The 18,916-nt window shown below is 36.3% G+C and overlaps 2 protein-coding genes across 4 annotated transcripts; both read right to left on the bottom strand.

The window, feature by feature from the left end:
• Positions 1-6: 6 nt before the first annotated feature.
• Positions 7-11,153, bottom strand: dnajc5aa (DnaJ (Hsp40) homolog, subfamily C, member 5aa). Of its 3 annotated transcripts, none has more exons than XM_048209513.1 (5): positions 10,996-11,153; positions 5,892-6,023; positions 3,885-4,098; positions 3,222-3,408; positions 7-3,117 (listed from the first exon to the last, which is right to left on the bottom strand). In XM_048209513.1, exons 2-4 carry the CDS (start codon positions 5,999-6,001, stop codon positions 3,232-3,234), a joined length of 501 nt encoding a protein of 166 aa, XP_048065470.1. In that variant the 5' UTR covers positions 6,002-6,023; positions 10,996-11,153; the 3' UTR covers positions 7-3,117; positions 3,222-3,231. The 3 variants fall into 3 exon arrangements, with proteins under 3 accessions (XP_048065470.1, XP_048065468.1, XP_048065469.1); XM_048209511.1 differs by having other exon boundaries at positions 3,237-3,408; XM_048209512.1 differs by having other exon boundaries at positions 3,237-3,408; positions 10,989-11,134.
• A 914-nt stretch (positions 11,154-12,067) lies between these two features.
• Positions 12,068-18,835, bottom strand: slc17a9a (solute carrier family 17 member 9a). The gene is made up of 13 exons (XM_048209509.1): positions 18,519-18,835; positions 17,456-17,653; positions 17,232-17,371; positions 16,285-16,384; positions 15,988-16,112; positions 15,508-15,607; positions 14,607-14,703; positions 14,324-14,411; positions 13,163-13,197; positions 12,946-13,061; positions 12,793-12,848; positions 12,686-12,715; positions 12,068-12,391 (listed from the first exon to the last, which is right to left on the bottom strand). Exons 1-13 carry the CDS (start codon positions 18,650-18,652, stop codon positions 12,237-12,239), a joined length of 1,374 nt encoding a protein of 457 aa, XP_048065466.1. The 5' UTR covers positions 18,653-18,835; the 3' UTR covers positions 12,068-12,236.
• Between the last annotated feature and the right edge of the window lie 81 nt (positions 18,836-18,916).

Genomic DNA, 18,916 nt, shown 5'->3' with positions numbered 1-18,916 from the left:
CACATCAAATGGTCATAAACATTTATTTTACACCAGCAAATAAATGTTTTTATCTTTTAGTCATACAATAACCATGCTACAACATAAAGGTCTAGTATTATTATTTTTAATAATTCAGTGTATGTACAAGAGACCTTCACTATAGAACTATGAGTAGCATAGTTTTAGAGTCAAATTCATTTAACATACCTTTTGAAACAAGGACAATTCATTATAAACATGACAAAATAAGATCATAAATAAAATAAAAAAAAAATGCATAAAATTACCATTTCACTATAATTACACTAAACATTTTCTCTTCTTTCTGAAGACATAATATGCAACAATTTCTTGACAATTTTACTCCAGTATGTTTTATTTTTTCAGCAAGGTTCATTCAACTTAAAATTCGACATTTTAATGAATAAGCCATACTGTTTATACAAGTGTAGTTCTGATACAGATAAATGCACAGGAAAAAAGACCACAGAGGCTAACATCCATTAAAAACCATCTAGAGCATTGGAACGAGGGAATGAGAAACAGAGAGAGAGAGAGAGGAGAAAGAGAGCAGATAGTGATTGAAGATACCATTGTACTCAATAACAAAATGTAAACAATTCAATGAAAAATCATTGGCCTTTGAAGAGTGACTAGAAAGTGTGAATAAACATGGCTGGTGACATTTGTATTAAGCTCCAGTTAGAGCTGAGAAGGAAAAATAAAAAACAGACAGATGACAAAAACAATTCAGACCTGCCCATCTAAGCAGGCAGTGAGGGATGACTGAGTTAAAAGCATGAGTTATAATATGGCATCGATGATCATTTCAGTGTTTGTAACTGCAAATTCAGAAAATCAGGTTTGGTATAAGGAGGTTATTAAAGCACTTTCAGATATACTGTCTCAAACCCTTTCAGCTGTTGGTGACATCACCACACACCATCTATTTCACTGAAAACACAAAGCGTAAACATAACCAAGAGCAACACAAGGAAGGTTCAGGATCCTATCACATAACTAGGCTATATGACACAAAAATAGTTTAATGGTTTATTAGTATAATCTTTTGAGGGATAATGCCTCGTCTTTGACACTGCTCAGAGGGGAATCTATCAAATAAATGCTAAAGTGTTTGTAAGGAGCAAACCTAAGCAGCTCAGTTAATCTTCAAGTCATCCAAGACTGCAAAGTTTGTTCAATCTATCCAACTTCACGAAATGAAGGAAAAGTTAACTGCCAAAATAATAATAATATTCTCACACAGTCTTGCGTTTGCTTCATTGTGAACTCTGCCCTCAGAAAGAGGAAGGATTTGCCAGGACCAAAAAAAAAAAACCAGTACATTTTGCACAAAGAAAAAAGCCTGTTTTTAAGACAACTAAAATTGTATGTATTATGTTTTACATTAAGTATATTTCTCTCTATCCTTATTACTTATTACTTATTACATCATTTTATTTATTGTTTTACCACCTTTAATTACTTATGCTAATTGTAATAAAAATGCACAGACAAAATCAGAAAATCAAAATCTGGACACATTAGAGAAATGTCCTATAAACAGGCTTTATATTATTCATGTAAAATATATATATTGTACTTTCAGGTCTTGAGATTGAACTTTAAACATGTATCCAGATGCTAGTAGTGTTAAAAGAGCTTTGCCACTTCAATAAATAATCTAGTAAACAAACAGCTTAACTGGCTACCACTCAGGAATTAATGACTGCAAAAAAACAAGCATTTCTCTCACAATATACAGTATATCTTGGCATAGGGAGTGACCACAAGAGGCCAGTACCACAGACACAAAGAATAGTTATCTTAACTAAAATATAAAAATGCTCAAAATATACATATATTGTACATACACGTGATGTGTGTAGATTGTATATCTATATAAAAATGTCATCTGTTTTAGTTTCCACCTTACGTACACACTCAAGATATGACACTGTGGGAGTTTATGTCAGTTTGCGTTCGCGATTCCCTTTTGACAAGAGAAAAGAGACACAACTGGGCCAAACTGAGCTTAACACTAAGACCAAAGCTGAGTGCCCACATCAATGAACAACCAACAAACTACAAAGAGATGACAGCTAAATCCATTCCATATATAGAGAAGAGTCCTAATTTTTGCTCAGCTTGTTGCAAATAGTCCTCAGAACCACACAGGAACACAAACACCCAGATGTAAATGAGCAAAATACTAAGAAGGAACGGCATGTTATCAATTGCATCATTTGTATCTCTCTCTTTCTCTCAAAAAAGTGAAGCTGTTATGAAACGAAAAAAAAAACAAAACGAAGCACTCCGAAGAAACTAATTTAATGTAAAATGTTGTTAATTTCAAAATTAAACTCAATTTCATGACACAAAGCAGATAAAATGGCCTACAGGAACACGAAAGATTCAAACTCTGGGTAAACCAGGAGGACTGGAGAGGTATGCGAAGAGAATATTTGAGATTTTAAGAGGGAAATATATTCCTGCTGTTTCGCAGTGCAGCCACCTATGGCAAGTTCACGGAGTCAACTTTAAACCACACTCAAGTACGTATAAATGGGAACAAACATTTCATGTCAATAAATATACCAAAAACTGCGAAAAATTCATTAAACAAAGTCAAGGAACAGTGCATGCCACAGGACGACGAGCAAATCTGGCTGGAGGAGCGAGGGAACGAGTGGAAGGCAAGATCGGAGGTCAAAGGCAACAAAGAGATCAGGGTAAACGACAGGATCTTTTTTATCTTTTTTTCTTAAGCTCATTTTTTAAGTTACGGTACGGTGAGGAGGATGTGTGCCACTCTTGTGTGGGTGATGGAAGCGGTGCTTGAATAAGGGACAGGATACGCTAAAGAATTCAGCTCCATCGCTGGCTTTCCTCCATCTCAAAAACAGGCTTTTTTTAGTTGTAGTTGAAGGATTCTTTCCATTCATATATTTTTCCCCTCAGCTAGATGGCACAGAGTGGCGAGAGACAAGCCACGGGGGTGGAGGTGAAGAGGGTGAGGCTTTTAGTTGAAGCCGGTGTCAGTGTGGTAAGTAGTATGGTAACCGTCGGACGTTAGCTGGGTGGTTTCTGTGGCAGACGAGGGCTGCATCACAATAGGTTCACCTCCACCTGCCTCTGCAGAAAGATTTCAATAGGGAAAAAATGGTTTAAACACAAAGAATCTCGAGGACAACAGGAAAAGCTGTTTACATGCTGCATGTTACGGGTTTATAACATACATGAATATATCTAACCTCTCTCATCGGACTGCAGTTGGGCCTCTAAGTCCTCAGGGGAGACATAGAATTCCTGTTCCTGTCCTTCGGGTGGCCGTGGTTTACACTTTCCACAGCAGCAGTTACAACAACAGCACAGGCAACAGCAGAAGTAGCAGCCTGTAGCCAGGCCGCAGAAAATAAACAGAGCCTGTAGAGGGAGACAAAGACAACACAACAATTAGAGTGATTTACACTACCACTAAAAGATTTTTGATAGTTTTATTTTTCAAGGATGCATTAAATTGATCGAAAGCGACAGCAAATATGTAACATAATACATTTATGTTACAAAATATTTTTTATTCATCAAAGAATGCTGACTAAATAAGCTTTGTCATCACAGGAATAAATTACATTTTAAAATATATTAAAGTTACAGCTATTTTGAATTATTATTATAGCATTTTACTTTATAAATAATGTTTTTACAATATTTTACTATTTTTTTAATTAATGCATCCTTAGTGAGCATAAGAGATTTCTTTCAAAAGCATTTAAAAAAACAAAAAAAACAAAACCAAACTGACCCCAAACTTTTGAAAAATATTTTGTATGTTTAGTTCTATACTGCACTACTGATGATGTCATTATATGTTTTTATTGAAAAGCCACTCAGAGTCTTACCTTGGCCCACCAGCTGGACAGAACAAAGTAAGTGTTGACATTCTCTTCTCCAAACTGTTCAGCCACATAAAGTCCCAGAGAGCCATACTTGTCGTAGATGTTTCTCTTTGTTGGGTCGTTAAGAATGGCATGGGCATTGTTTATCTCTTTAAACTTATCAGCTGCCTCGGGGTTGTCAGGATTCTTGTCAGGATGATATTTCAATGCCAGTTTCCTTTAAAAGAAAAAAAAAAGTTTATTTATATCAATATATCAGATTTGAATGCCATATTGTACATTATATATATATATATAAACTTGGGTCCCACTTTATATTAAGTGGCCTTAACTACTATGTACTTACATTTAAATTAATCATTTGATACAATGCACTTATTGTGTACATACATGTTTTTACATTGTACTTATATTTTAAAAACACCTGCATGTAATTACATCTGTAATTAATTTCTGTTATTACATTTATAATTACACTGTTGACCCAACCCTTACACCTTACACCCACCCTTAAACCTACCCATACCACCAAAGCTTTCCCTAACCTTACCCGTATCCCACCTCAATAGCAGCACAAGTGTTTTGCAATTCAATATGAACCCAATAAGTACATTGTACTTATTTTTTGACGTAAGTACATAGTAGTTAAGGCCACTTAATATAAAGTGGGACCCAAACTTGATCATTGTTCATGTAAATTGGTGTACCATTTAATTTGGTGTAACATTAAAACTAAAAATGAAAATGGGTTTTTGGTGTCACAAATTTGGACTCCTCTCAAAGAGAATGGAGTATTTGTATCAATATTTCAGATATGGCTGCCGCCCAAAAGACCTGTCACTGCCACAAAAAATGATAAATTAAAAAAATTAAGCTAATGAGAACAGCTTAAATTATTTTTTGTCCTTTACTAGTGAAGCTATGTTTATCAAGAAGAAAAAAAATTGAAAACGATAGGCCGTGTTTTTCATATAATTTAAAAGGATGGTTCACCCAAAAAAGAGAATTTGCTGTTAATTTACTCACCCTCAGGCCATCCAAGATGTAGGTGACTTTTTTCTTCAGTTGAACGATAAAGAAGATTTTTTGCTGAAACCGTGGTCCTTGGTGATTCGTATAATGCAAATCAATGGGTGCCATCACTTTGAGTCAAAAAAACATTACCGGCAAAACAAAACTAATACCCGTGGCTCCTGATGATACATTGAGGTCTTATGAAGTAAAACGACTGGTCTGTGCAAGAAACTGAACATTATTTACAGCATTATTACCTGTCATTCACAGCAAACAGTACTAAGCAGATTGTGATAAATGAATGTGATAAATAATGTTCAGTTTCTTGCACAGACCGATCATTTCACTTCATGAGACCTCAATGTATCATCAGGAGCCACGGGTAATGTTGTTTTGCCTGTTATATGTTTTATTGACTCTCAAAGTGACGGTAGCCTTTGACTTACATTATACGAATCACCAAGGACCACGGTTTCAATTAAAAATCATCTTTACTGTTGTTGAACTGAAGAAAAAAAGTCACCTACATCTTGGATGGCCTGAGTAAATTAGCAGCAAATTTTCATTTTTGGGTGAACTATCCCTTTAAAGAGTTAGTATTTCATTTTTTATTATACAGTAGTTTATTATCATATTTTTTCTGTTATAAATTGGTATTGAGAATCATGAAATATCATTGATGCATAATACAGTGATAGCAATACTGTGACAATTCGAGTGTAGGTTAACGTACCATGAAAACCTCACACTGTGATATCTCTTTAAAAAACACTTGATAATGAGATCCACTATTTTCGTATAGTCCTAGGGTAGGCTAAAACTGTGCATGGGAAACCGTCCCTGAATGCACTTAGTTTTATTGAGCTGCAGGGTTCCACATTGCTGTGTGCTGCATTTAGCCGATAAACATCTGATGAAAACCACGGCCAGTAAAAGCAGTAAAAACAGAACGCTGTACAGGAATGCTGAGGAAGAACCGGAACTTCTCGAACTCACCTGTATGACTTCTTGATGTCATCAACAGTGGCCACTTTGTCGACACCCAGAACATGATAGAGTGATTCTCCAGATGTGGAGAGAGTGCGCTGCCTCTGCTGCTCAGCCATGGCGAATCAGGTCCTCAACAATCTGAACACACACAAACACACGTTGCTGGATGACAATATTACAAAAAAAAGTCATATTCTTTAAAAAAAAAAGTGTATAATTTAAAGGTGCCAAAGAACATGTTTTTAAAAGATGTAATATAAGTCTAAGGTGTCCCCTGAATGTGTCTGTGAAGTTTCAGCTCAAAATACCCCATAGATTTTTTTAATTAATTTTTTTTAACTGCCTATCATTATAAATGCGCCGATTCAGGGTATGAGGCCCCTTTAATTCTCGTGCTCCACACCCCAAGAGCTCGCGCTTGCCTTAAACATAAAAAAAAGTTCACACAGCTAATATAACCCTCAAAATGGATCTTTACAAAGTGTTCGTCATGCAACATGTCTAATCGCGTAAGTACAGTGTTTATTTGGTTGTTTACATTTGATTCTGAATGTTTGATAGTGCTCCGTGGCTAAAGCTAACATTACACACTGTTGGAGAGATTTATAAAGAATGAAGTTGTGTTTATGCATTATACAGACTGTAAGTGTTTAAAAATGAAAAGAGCGACGGCTCTTGTCTCCGTGAATACAGTAAGAAATGATGGTAACTTTAACCACATTTAACAGTACATTAGCAACATGCTAACGAAACATTTAGAAAGACAATTTACAAATATCACTAAAAATATCATGATATCATGGATCATGTCAGTTATTATTGCTACATCTGTCATTTTTCGCTGTTGTCCTTGCTTGCTTACCTAGTCTGATGATTCAGCTGTGAACAGATCCAGACGTTAATACTGCCTGCCCTTGTGTAATGCTTTGAACATGAGCTGGCATATGCAAATATTGGGGGCGTACATATTAATGATCCCGACTGTTACGTAACAGTCGGTGTTATGTTGAGATTCGCCTGTTCTTCAGAGGTCTTTTAAACGAATGAGATTTATATAAGAAGGAGGAAACAATGGAGTTTGAGACTCACTGTATGTCATTTCCATGAACTGAACTCTTGTTATTCAACTATGCCGAGGTAAATTCAATTTTTGAATCTAGGGCACCTTTAAACACCAGGGAACTTTATAATGCAGTATCTACAACAGAGGACACTGACCAAATGCCAAATGACCTTCATCATAATCATCATCACCACAAATCAAAAATAATTATGGATCCTCATGATTTGCTTAGGTCATCTACTAATCTTTTCTTGCACTCTCTCTCTTTATCAGCCTTTTTTTAGTCAGCCACCATAAGTTTACTTAAGTTCCCTTTATTTTTTACACATTCCATATTCTGCACTGGTGTGAGAATGTGCAACATGTAATATGTTTCATGTAGTTTGGTCAATCTGGGGTCTGACTGATGGCATGGCATATGCCATATATAATATTTTCCTTGATATGTGTGCATGTAAGTTGGCATAACATTAATTTACTGTAACACTGTCTGAAACCAATAACGAAAATGTATTTTTGATGTCACAAAGATGGAATACTCTCAAACAGACCAGACATACTGGAGTGAGGATTTCTTTCATAACAGACATTTATGTAAACATAAGACAGACTACAACTAAATTTTACAGATCTATGACTTGAGAAGTAAATAATGTTGTAATATATTATTATTCCAATGATATTCCAAAGTGGCAAGCTTTTCCCACTCCCAAGTGTTTTTTTATTTAGATAAAACCATCCAACAAAATCTCATTCAGACGTCTGCTCTCATTTTATCAACTGTTTAGAAACCCCTAGAGTTGCTAAATATGTACTGATTATAAACGTGCCTTTAAAACCTCAGAGGACACAAAAAACGCATTATCAGATGAACAGCCTGCAGAGAGAACATGTCCAATATTCTCCAGATCATAGTTTGAGGTTTAAATACTGAAACCACTCAAGATAATTAGTAGTTTAAATGGATTTCAAATCAATACTTCAGCTTGGAGACAAAACAGAGCAGCTGGATCTTTTAAAGACGGCATAAAGGTTTTAACAACAATAACGCTCAAGCTGCTTGTTTTTGTCTTCATTTTTACGCTGCTTCTGTCCATCTGCCATAGCAAGATGTTCAGGCTATTGACGCAAGAACACAAGAACAATATCACAAAAGACATTTCTAATGACAACCTGCTCAACTGCACACTAATACAGTGATTTTGAACAAATCCTTTACTACTGTAATGCTGACGTAACTAGCCCTCTCTAGTGATCAGAAGTATTACTCATGATTCACTACTAGCTGACTCACACTTTTCCTGTCAGCTGATTCTTTCATGTTGGTCCCAAGAAGGAGAAATCGATACCACAGGATATCACAGGGTTCAATTTCCAGCAGATGTCATATTCACAAGCCAGCAGGGTGATGACAGATTTTCATAAGTGTTGCCCTGTGAATCACTCAAATCCATATTGTCATGTGTAGACTGTAGATTACAGCCTTACTTACTAAAGCACATGAAATACAACGAATGACATGGTTTCATATCAGTGGGAGAATAAAGCAAGTGTTAATCTGTCTCTCCATGTGCTTGCTTGTCTCATCATGTCTGGAGGGCCTGGGTTTGTGTCCAATCAATCTTATGCGCACTGAGCTTTCCTCAGCTGACTGTAGTATCTCAGATAGTTTACTCAGCACTGCCAGACCCCAATAATTGAGATGAGCGTTCAGGGCTCCCGGGGAAGAGAGTGGGACTTCTCACAAGAAGACATTTAGGCACATTTTTAAAGTCAGATTAGTTCGAAATCAAAGAGAAATAGACTACAAAGATTTCTAATGAATAGGCCTACCATATGACTTACTTCACATTTGCCATATTCAAATAATATGCAAATAATGTACCTTATATTAATTCGATGTTTATTGTAAGTTGTGTTTAATACAGATGTTAATGATAAGCATCTATATATGATAAAATGATGATAAAAATACATAATGTTACAAAAGTTATGTGTCATGGATGTGATTTTCCATAAGCATCATGAGCTGAAGGCTGCATTCAACATCGTTCACTGAAACTTTCAGGCCGACCCACCTATGATCCCCAACAATGGTGTCTAAGTAGAGGGCCCACAAGATTGTGGGACAAAGCCAATAAACAGGAGGTATGGGTACAATTTTGTTAGTGGTTCTCAAACGTGAATTACGATTCTTTAAAAGAACTGACTCAAGAGAGTAAACCGAGTTCTTCTCCAAGCTATAGCGCTACCAGTGTAGTACGATTCCCAAACTAAAGTCTCTCATGAACTGAACACATTATGAATCAGTTGAAGCTGCTAAATTGACTCACTAATTTAGCAACCATGTCCGACTTCAAATTAAAGTCACCATGAAAGCAAAATTTACAATTAGTTTTTTTTTTGTTTTTTACTGAATTACGGAGCCCCGCACAAGACATGCAAGAAAAAAAATTAGATTGTGTGCACGATTTACTAATTCGTTCCCTCGATTTACTAAATCACGCGCACGATTTACTAAATTGTGCGCACGATTTACTAAAATGTGCGCACGATGTACTATTTCATTATAAATATTTATAAATCGAGGGAATGAAATAGTAAATCGTGCACACATTTTAGTTAATCGAAGGATCTAAATAGTAAATTGTGCGCACGTTTTAGTTAATCGAAGGAACGAAATAGTAAAATCGAGGGAACGAATTAGTAAATTGTGCGCACGATTTAGCCTACTATTTTTTTCCTGTATGTCATGTCCGGGGCTCCGTACAGAATATTGCAGCTTTTATTATAAATGATTTATCATGTGCCCTCATATTCTTTAATCAAAATAACTTCCTCTCCCTCATGCAATAACACCTCTTCTATGATGATGTGTTTACTGGCGTGAGGGCGGGACAACCTGTCACTCACATGACATCACAGCAAAAGCAAACCACAACCATCCAATCAATTCCTGATGAACAAAATCAAGTCCTGCCCTACATTTTTACTTGTTCAAGAAGCCATATGTCAACTTGAAACTTCTGTTTCATGCTGACTTCATCAGAAAATTGTTACTGTGTTCTCTGCATTTAAGGCTTGTGAAACATCCGAATAACTGGATGTTCAGATGAAAATGTGTAGTTAAGTAGTATTTTTAAAAAAAAAGTAAATTTATCAATTAGTTAATTATATATATACATACATTACATTTTTCTTAAGGGCCAATTATTGCATAATACTGCATCTAAAAAATCTTTAAAATGTCATTAAAATGTACACACATACATACATTGTACAAGTAAATTCTGGTTTAATTATACGTTATCTGCTCTGTTGAAATCTGAAATGATTTGGCAAATATTAAGTGCGATACGAACTGCATTTCTTTTTTTTTCTTTTCTTTTTTTTTTTTTTCTTTTCTTTTTTTTTTTTATACCCCAAATACATTTTACTCAGAAGTACTAAAAGAAATGTTAATAAGAAACCGGAATCGAAATCAGAATCGTCACATTCCGCACGATTCCCATCCCTACCGTTTACAGATCCAAACGTAACTGCGCTATTCGGTCTGCATGAAAGAACGCTCGTTTTTTTTAACGAGAAATGTCGCACTACTGTCCGCGTCACGGAATCTCTATTCAAATACAATGTCAACCAGAGAAAACACACATTTGATTCATTCATTCACAATATAAAGCTGAGGATGGGCTATTTGCTGATGTGAATCTAAGCAACAAACGGCAATGAGACCATTTTTATGTTCTACAAAATGCTGATTGCGATCTACTGTTTTAAAAGATTACACTGAACTAGATCACTTCAATAAACGGAAAGGTGTTATAGTTTAACTCTGACTTGCTCCGCTTCTGCATCACCAGGAAGGGCCCCGGTGCTTTGGTTTGCTTTGCGCTCCATCATCCATATTATCTGGCCTGTTAGCTCGCGCTCCCGTTAAACCACATAAGACCAATTCACCCAAGCCCACTGCTAAATCAAAAAAAGCAGGCAAAATGTGTTTTTTTTTCTTAAGGTTAACGAGGCTTTAACGCATGCACCTCTTACCGCTTCGTCGGCCCCGGCGTCGTGATTTAATTTCAGTGCGTTAAAGAAACGATGTTAAATTTGTGGTTGCATCCCCGGGAACCGCGCGATCACGTAAGTGTACCAGATGCAGCAGATCTCGCTCGGCTCCGCCCACTCGTGACATCATCAAAACGACGTGCGCATCACCCCCTGTAGAACTAGGCCCGTTTCACTGGTTGAAAGGGATCTCACACCGTCTTAGAGAGGATATGGCTCAAAAGTCACAACAGTAACCCTGATATTACCTAATGTAATGTGAGTTTAAGTATGAATACAGGTGCTGGTAACTAATTTTTGGTAATGTTTGAAATTAAGTGATTTTCATGAATCATGCAGCTTCAATTGTCCTCTGTCGCCACCTCCTGGTGAATAGAGAACTTGCATCGAATCATTAGTACACAAGTGCCCATTGATCACAGATCAGAAACACTTAAAGGGTTAGTTCACCCAAAAATGAAATTTCTGAACTCAGAACTCAAATTAAGATATTTTAGTTGAAATCCGATAGCTCCGTGAGGCCTCCATAGGGAGCAATAGACACTTCCTCTCTCAAGATCCATAAAGGTACTAAAAACATATTTAAATCGGTTCATGTGAGTACAGTGGTTCAATATTAATATTATAAAGCTACAAGAATATTTTTGGAGCGCCAAAAAAACTAAATAACGACTTATTTAGTGATGGCCGATTTCAAAACACTGCTTCAGGAAGCATCGGAGCACAGATGAATCAGTGTGTTGAATCTGCTGTTCGGAGCACCAAAGTCACGTGATTTCAGCCGTTGGTAGTTTGACACGCGATCTGAATCATGATTCGACACACTGATTCATTTATGCTCCGATGCTTCCGGAAGCATTGTTTTGAAATCGGCCATCACTAAATAAGTCGTTAAGTAATAAATGACAGAATTTTCATTTTTGGGTGAACTAACCCTTTAAGGCTGTGATAGTTAAATTATTCTAATCATATTAGTGGTTTCTCTTATACTTCTTATTTCTCATATTTATTAAAGATACATTTCAGATAAATAAAACATTGTTTCACTGTATTATTTCCAACCAGCTCTGCCAAATATTTAATATACATTTAAATAAATACATAATGACAAAGTTATTGTACAGTTTTTTAGAGTGTTGAAGAGTTTCCAATACATTTGTTACAAATGACAAATAAGGAAACCCCGATATGGCTTGGAGAGGTAGAATTTGTTGACATGATGTTCAAATGATCTGAGGCTGATCAACTCGCTTTGCATCACCCAGCACAATGAATATGGTGACACCAATGATGTTCACCACAGCCAGGACGGAGAACACAGTCACCCAGGAATCTGTGATCTCAATTATGTAGCCAGACATGCACACCATCAGCAAACCTGTGAAATGCAGTACAAAGAGCATGATATGGGAAAAGAGGAAGGTATTACAATTAACAGTGCAAATGAGGAAGGAAATTATAAGTGGACAAGACAGAGACAGATCAGATCACTTTAACTATTCACATTTTTCTAATATTCAAACAGAATGCAGATTGTGTATACTGACCTATCAAAAAAAAACTGTTTTAAACTACTTGAATACTCCTATTAGTATTTGAGCACATTAATATCCACTGGACTGTCTGTTTACATGTAATTGGTTTGATTACAGATAAATGGATTATAACCCACCAGTAAAAGCAGCACATGTGTTCATAACCCCTGTAAGAAATAGAGCGACATATTTAGAACAACACTTACAACATAACATTGTAATAAGATAAATAAAACGGTCTCACCAAACAGGGCTCCTGCACATGATGGTGCCACGTCATGCACATTCATGGACACCCCACTTAACATGAAAACACACACACATGAACGATATACCTTATATATAATCAGTGCTGTTGCTGTAAGATCAAGTTTTGGATATGACAGTTCATTCTAACCTATTATTAAAGGTGGATAGTCCAACAGCCACAGACACACAAGCAACAGCCTGGACAAAACTGCTCGTCTTACAGAGAAGGATGATGAACACGCTGGCTGCTCCCATAGCACAGAACTACACAAGCATATTTCAAACAGACACACACAAACCAATGACCAATGCATGTTATCAATCAAAGAAAAAAAAAAGCAGGGCAAAGTAAAGCTCATATTTACCTGCATCACTTTCCTTACAGCTGCTGTCCCACAGCCTGACATAAAGACATAAAAGTAATTCATTAACACCAAGATTTTTTCTTATGATTACTGACAGAAACATCAGGGTCAACCAGAAACTGCCACGTTAAGACAAAGAGAAATGTTTTTGTCAACCCGATCTCATGTGAAAATGCAACTATTTTGTATACATTTCATATAAATTCATACAATTTGATTTTTAGAAAAAAGAAAGCAAGAAGGTCTATAACTTAAAGGGTTAGTTCACCCAAAAAATTTTGTCATTAATTACTCACCCTCATGTCGTTCCAAACCTGTAAGACCTTCGTTCATCTTCAGAACACAAATTAAGATATTTTTGATGAAATCCGATGGTTCAGTGAGGCCTGCATTGCCAGCAATGACAATTAACACTTTCAATGCCCAGAAAGCTAGTAAAGACATTTAAAACAGTTCATGTGAATATGACTGGTTCAACCTTAATGTTATGAAGCGACGAGAATACTTTTTGTGTGCCAAAAAAACAAAATAATGACTATTCAACAATCTAGTGATGGGCGATTTCAAAACACTGCTTCATGAAGCTTCGAAACTTTCTGAATCTTTTGTTTCGGAGCATGAAAGTCATGTGATTTCAGTAAATGAGGCTTTGTTACGTCATAAGTGTTTCGAAATTTCAATGGTTTGTGTGACTTTGGCAGTTTGATACATGCTCCGAACCACTGATTCGAAACAAAAGATTCATAAAGCTTCATGAGGCCGTGTTTTGAAATCAGCCTTCACTAGATATTGTTGAATAAAGTCGTTATTTTGTTTTTTGGTGCACAAAAAGTATTCTTGTCGCTTCATAACATCAAGGTTGAACCACTGTAGTCACATGAACTTAGTAGTTTTCTGGGCAATGTAAGTGTTAATTGTCTTGCTGGCAATGCAGACCCCATCTGATTTTATCAAAAATATCTTAATTTGTGTTCCGAAGATTAATTAAAGTCTTACGGGTGTGGGAAACGAAGGTGGGTAATAAATGACAGAATTTAAATTTTTTGGGTGAAGTAACCCTTTATCCATCATTGAGTGCAAGCTAATCATAAGAAAACGTACAAATTCACCAAAATGTAGAATAGTTACAAACTGTCATGAGAGAGTGTAGATTTTCTTCACCTTGCCTAATGAGATGATCAGAGATAGAGCCTCCAAACAGTGAAGTGGGCAGTGCCACAATCCAAGGGATCACATTAAACACCCAATCCTGTCAGCAAACAAAAGAGGGAATGCTTTGACAACATAAAACGACCAAACCAGGAAAACCTCATGCATTTCCTTTAGCAATATAGAGTTAGAACTGTCACTAACATATTAACATTAATAGCATTGTAAGCAATCTGGGAGTGTAAATACAATTAAGAAGGGAAACAAACAGTAAAATGTACAATGGCTGGAGTACCTTGGCATGAGGAAACATTTCTTTGAAAAACGTTGGTAGCCATGACATGAGGGTGTAATAGGTGCTACTAAAGCATAGATGAGAAATGATCATGGCCCTAAAACACACACACAAAAACACATGCAATGAGCAAATGTTTATATATATATAAAATGTTATCTAAAAAATGTTATTTCGTAATTATTTTGCAATATATAAGACATAACTTCTATTTATATATAACCTACCTGCAAAGCTACCTGAAAATCTATGTGCAAGCATACCTAGGACAAAAAGCTGTTATAAACGCAAAGGGTGGTTACACCAAATATTGATTTGATTTAGTTAACAGAAATTAATTGATAAATAAAATCTATTTATGACAGTATTTTTGAAAGCATCCTCACTTACACAGCATTTTTACACAAGTGCCTAAAACTTTTCTCAGTGCTGTAGCTTTGCAGGTAGGTTTCATCAAGCGTCAGATCTCCATGTGGAGCATAACGGCTGTTGTCAGACTCCTTGTGCATACAAAAATCTCACTGGACTGGATTATTACAATTAATGGCAAAGGGACTGTTTGGAAATGAAAACTGATATTTCCTACTGCCACACTACAGCTAAATAAATACATAACTGGCTTAAAACCTTTTTTGTGAAAATACATGCCTAAGACTTTTGCACAGTACTTTTTTTGTAAAATCAACATATTTAACATTTTTCTTAAGACAATATAAGTGGCCTTAAAATTAGTCATCATGAGGGGAAACCCTGGAAACTCTGTTTTTATTTATGTATTGGCATATCCATCAAAGACATTTTACAGGAAAATGAAACACAACTCAAAAAGGGAAACCAAACATAATGATGAGTGACAGTAAAGAGTAAAATGAAGGACAAATGTTTATGTTTTGAATCTCACCAGACACTAGGCTCTCTGAGGAGATACAGCCAGTTGATTCTAGTGGATTCAGGCACACAATTGTTGCTGATCCACAGTGAGTCGAGGGAGAAAACTGGACCTGTGACAGACAAACTGACACATTTAAAACTGTAAGATGTAACAAACACCATTTCTGAAGACCAATGTAAGATGATAAAGATATAACAGAAACCTCAGTACACAATGAATACTCTAATTTAAAGGTGCTGCATGGTGAGTCAGATGTTTAAAAAGAGGGGGGTTTTGAAATTACACTGGCAAAAAAAGTCCAATTACTGTTGCTATGGCAAACACAAATACTGAATGCTTCTGATTCACTGCAACTACTCTAAGGGACTTAATTATACCAATTCTGACCTTTAAAGCAATAAAATAGCACTCACCAATCACCAGAAAGAGTACAAAATCTCAAGAACAATGCTACTTAATTTAAACATGTAAAGGATCATATAAAGATACCTTGGAGAAGACATTTCCATACACAAAAGGTCCAGCAAAGAGCAAGAAGACCAGCTCCATAAAACACACTCTCCCATCCAAACCAGTCCAGCATCAGGGAACCCACACATCCAACCAGTATCATCCTGAGAGAGAGAAACCTTACTTAGAAAATCATGAATAGTATGGAACACTAAATTAAGGTATGTGATTCCAGAGGTGCTTGCATAAAATAGTGCTGATCAAGAATATTAATTAAAAAAAAGTTTCTATGGACAAAAATCGGAATGCCCGGGAATAGCCGAGTATTATTCTCACCCTAGGTAGCACCCACATGCCAGAGTGCTCATCACAAAACCTCTCTCTCCCTCCATCACACGCTGGGCACAGACACTAACGAGAGAAGGGTAATGAACCCCTAAAAACAAAGATAGCATAACTCATGTGCTACTGAGAATTACTTTGTGATATTCAGAACAAATTACGGTCACTTTGAATTTCTTTTTGCCTTTAAGTGTCTTTAAGGGGTGATGGAAGCCCTTCTCTGGCACATAAGAAAAAACATGCTTTGATAAATTACTAATATGACAAAAATTCATATTTATGATATTAAATAAGACACTATTATAAGATGCTAAGTAATAAGCATTAGTATATAAAAAGAAATTAGTATATAAAAGTGAGATAAAAAGACAAAATTATGACATACTATTATGAGATAAAAATCACATTTTTGACATGCTTAGTCAAAATTTGGAGTTAAAGGATTAGTTCACTTTAAAATGAAAATTACACCACCATGACTTACTCACCCTCAAGCCATCCTAGGTGTATATTACTTTTTTCTTTCAGACTAATACAATATATATATATATATATATATATATATATTGTATGTGTATATATAATTTACCAAAGCTCTTTTTTTTATTTTTTTGTGGTGGAAATGGGCTTCCATATGGCTCGGATGAAATAGTAGAGTGAATTTAAAAAATGTGTGATGTGCAAAAATGAACTACCGAAATTAGTCAGGGTGAGTCGATTCTGATTAAACTAACTTTGACAATCTATAGTCTTTGCTCAGACCCACCCTAGTAATTACAGCCAATGCCCCCAGCATCCAATCTCACAAACATACTGGCAGAAATTTCTAGTTCATACATGTAGACAGATTTTTCTCTTCCCTTTTTGATTCTCTAATTTCCCCTCATTCTTTTCACAATTTTCTCCCTTTACCCCTCAACTGTCTCTTACAGTGCTCTCACCTTGTATTGCACCCAATAAAAACCTGCTCACTGTCATGGTAACAAGAGGTCGGAGTCCAATGTTGGCCAGAAGCGGTGTGATAGCTGTCATCACGGCCCAGGAGGGGGTGGACAGCAGCAGTACTCTCTCCCCTCCTATCCTGTAAAAACAATGGTCTTCATCACCATCTTCAACCACTTGCCATAACTGATCTATAACCTGTGGGCTACACAAAAACACTCACCTATCACTGGCATGGCCACCAAGTACCTGAGTAAAACAGTAACCCCAGAAATAAGCACCCAGCACCACGCCAGTTTCAGTCTTGCTCCATCCAAATTCTTTCGCCAAGGTGACGGCACAGATTGGCATGGCCATCCGTGACCAGAAGAGAAAACATGTGACCAACAGCAGCATCAGGGTCCATGTCTGAGCCAGTGGCCTACAGCAGGTGGGACATTACAATTACAACACTCTGGTGGCCCACAGCACAGGACATAGGTGTCTCAATCTGAAAACACTGAGTTACAAATGTTCATTTAATTAGGTAGATATTTATGACTCTCAACAAAATTTTCAATAAATAATTGCTGGCATCCACAGATTACAAAACACCTACTGTAAAACATACACCCCTATCTAATAAACAAAAACTAATGCAGATTGTTAGTTCTGAATACCTTTTTTTTTTGTAAGAAGTATTTATAATACATTAGGGAGTGGAAGTTTGAACTGCCCAGCTCATTCTTTTTTTTTTTAGTATTTATTGTGTTTTTTTTTTCTGTCTATAAACTCAACAAAAACAAACGTCCTCTCACTTTCAACTGCTTTTATTTCCAACAAATGTCTTAACGTGGAAATATTTTTATGGGCATTAAAAGATTCAACAACTGAGACATAAACTTTCACAGACAGTTGACGAACAGAAATGGAATAATGAGCATGAACAACATTGTTTAAACCCTTTCCGATAAATATATGTAAAACTTATTTGGATTGCATGAAAAATTATCTTTAAAATAAGACTCAATTAGGACTCGTCCACCAAAAACTTTATCAGGGGACCGCAGAGACAAAGTAGACGATTTCTATGCAACCGTTGCCAGGAAGCGAAACTACCAGGAAGGAGGATGGAAGTGAAGCGATGTGAATTTCAGTGCCCATTGACAACTACCTCTATCATACCAGAATGGCGCTCTTGTGTTTTATTTCTAGAGAAGAAAATATTGCCGATATTAACGCACAAACAATGTTTGTGTTAAAGAGTAAAATGTTTAATCCCCGTTAATAAACAAGTTTCATCATACCTTGGCCATAAAGTGGTTGCATTGTCGTTGATGTGCGTTATCTTTAACCCGGACGTGTGGCACACGTTTATGAAAGGTGTTTTCACAAAGCCCACAGGTGGGGTGGAATGGTCCGCTTCTTCCTCAGCAGCCATTAAATCCAATTGAGTAAAAACCGGTTAATGAGCACCGGTTCTGCAATGAACATGAAAGTTTATAATAACATATTTAGGGTGCGTAAGTAACGCATAAGAGGCGGAGACAATCGCGCCACGCCTACATTAAATGTTTTGAGGAGCTCATCCTGAACTGCATTTATCGTAAAGACTGTAGGAATGTCGCCATTCTTGTACGCATCATCATTCTGATCGCTGTTGAATCTGGAGATTTGACCTTATAAATGTGAATAATGAAAAACT

The sequence above is a fragment of the Megalobrama amblycephala genome, linkage group LG12 (assembly GCF_018812025.1).
Source record: "Megalobrama amblycephala isolate DHTTF-2021 linkage group LG12, ASM1881202v1, whole genome shotgun sequence".
In the NCBI taxonomy this organism is placed as follows: domain Eukaryota; kingdom Metazoa; phylum Chordata; class Actinopteri; order Cypriniformes; family Xenocyprididae; genus Megalobrama; species Megalobrama amblycephala.
The sequence above is the reverse complement of the archived record's forward strand: the minus strand, read 5'-3'. Positions and strand labels throughout refer to the sequence as shown.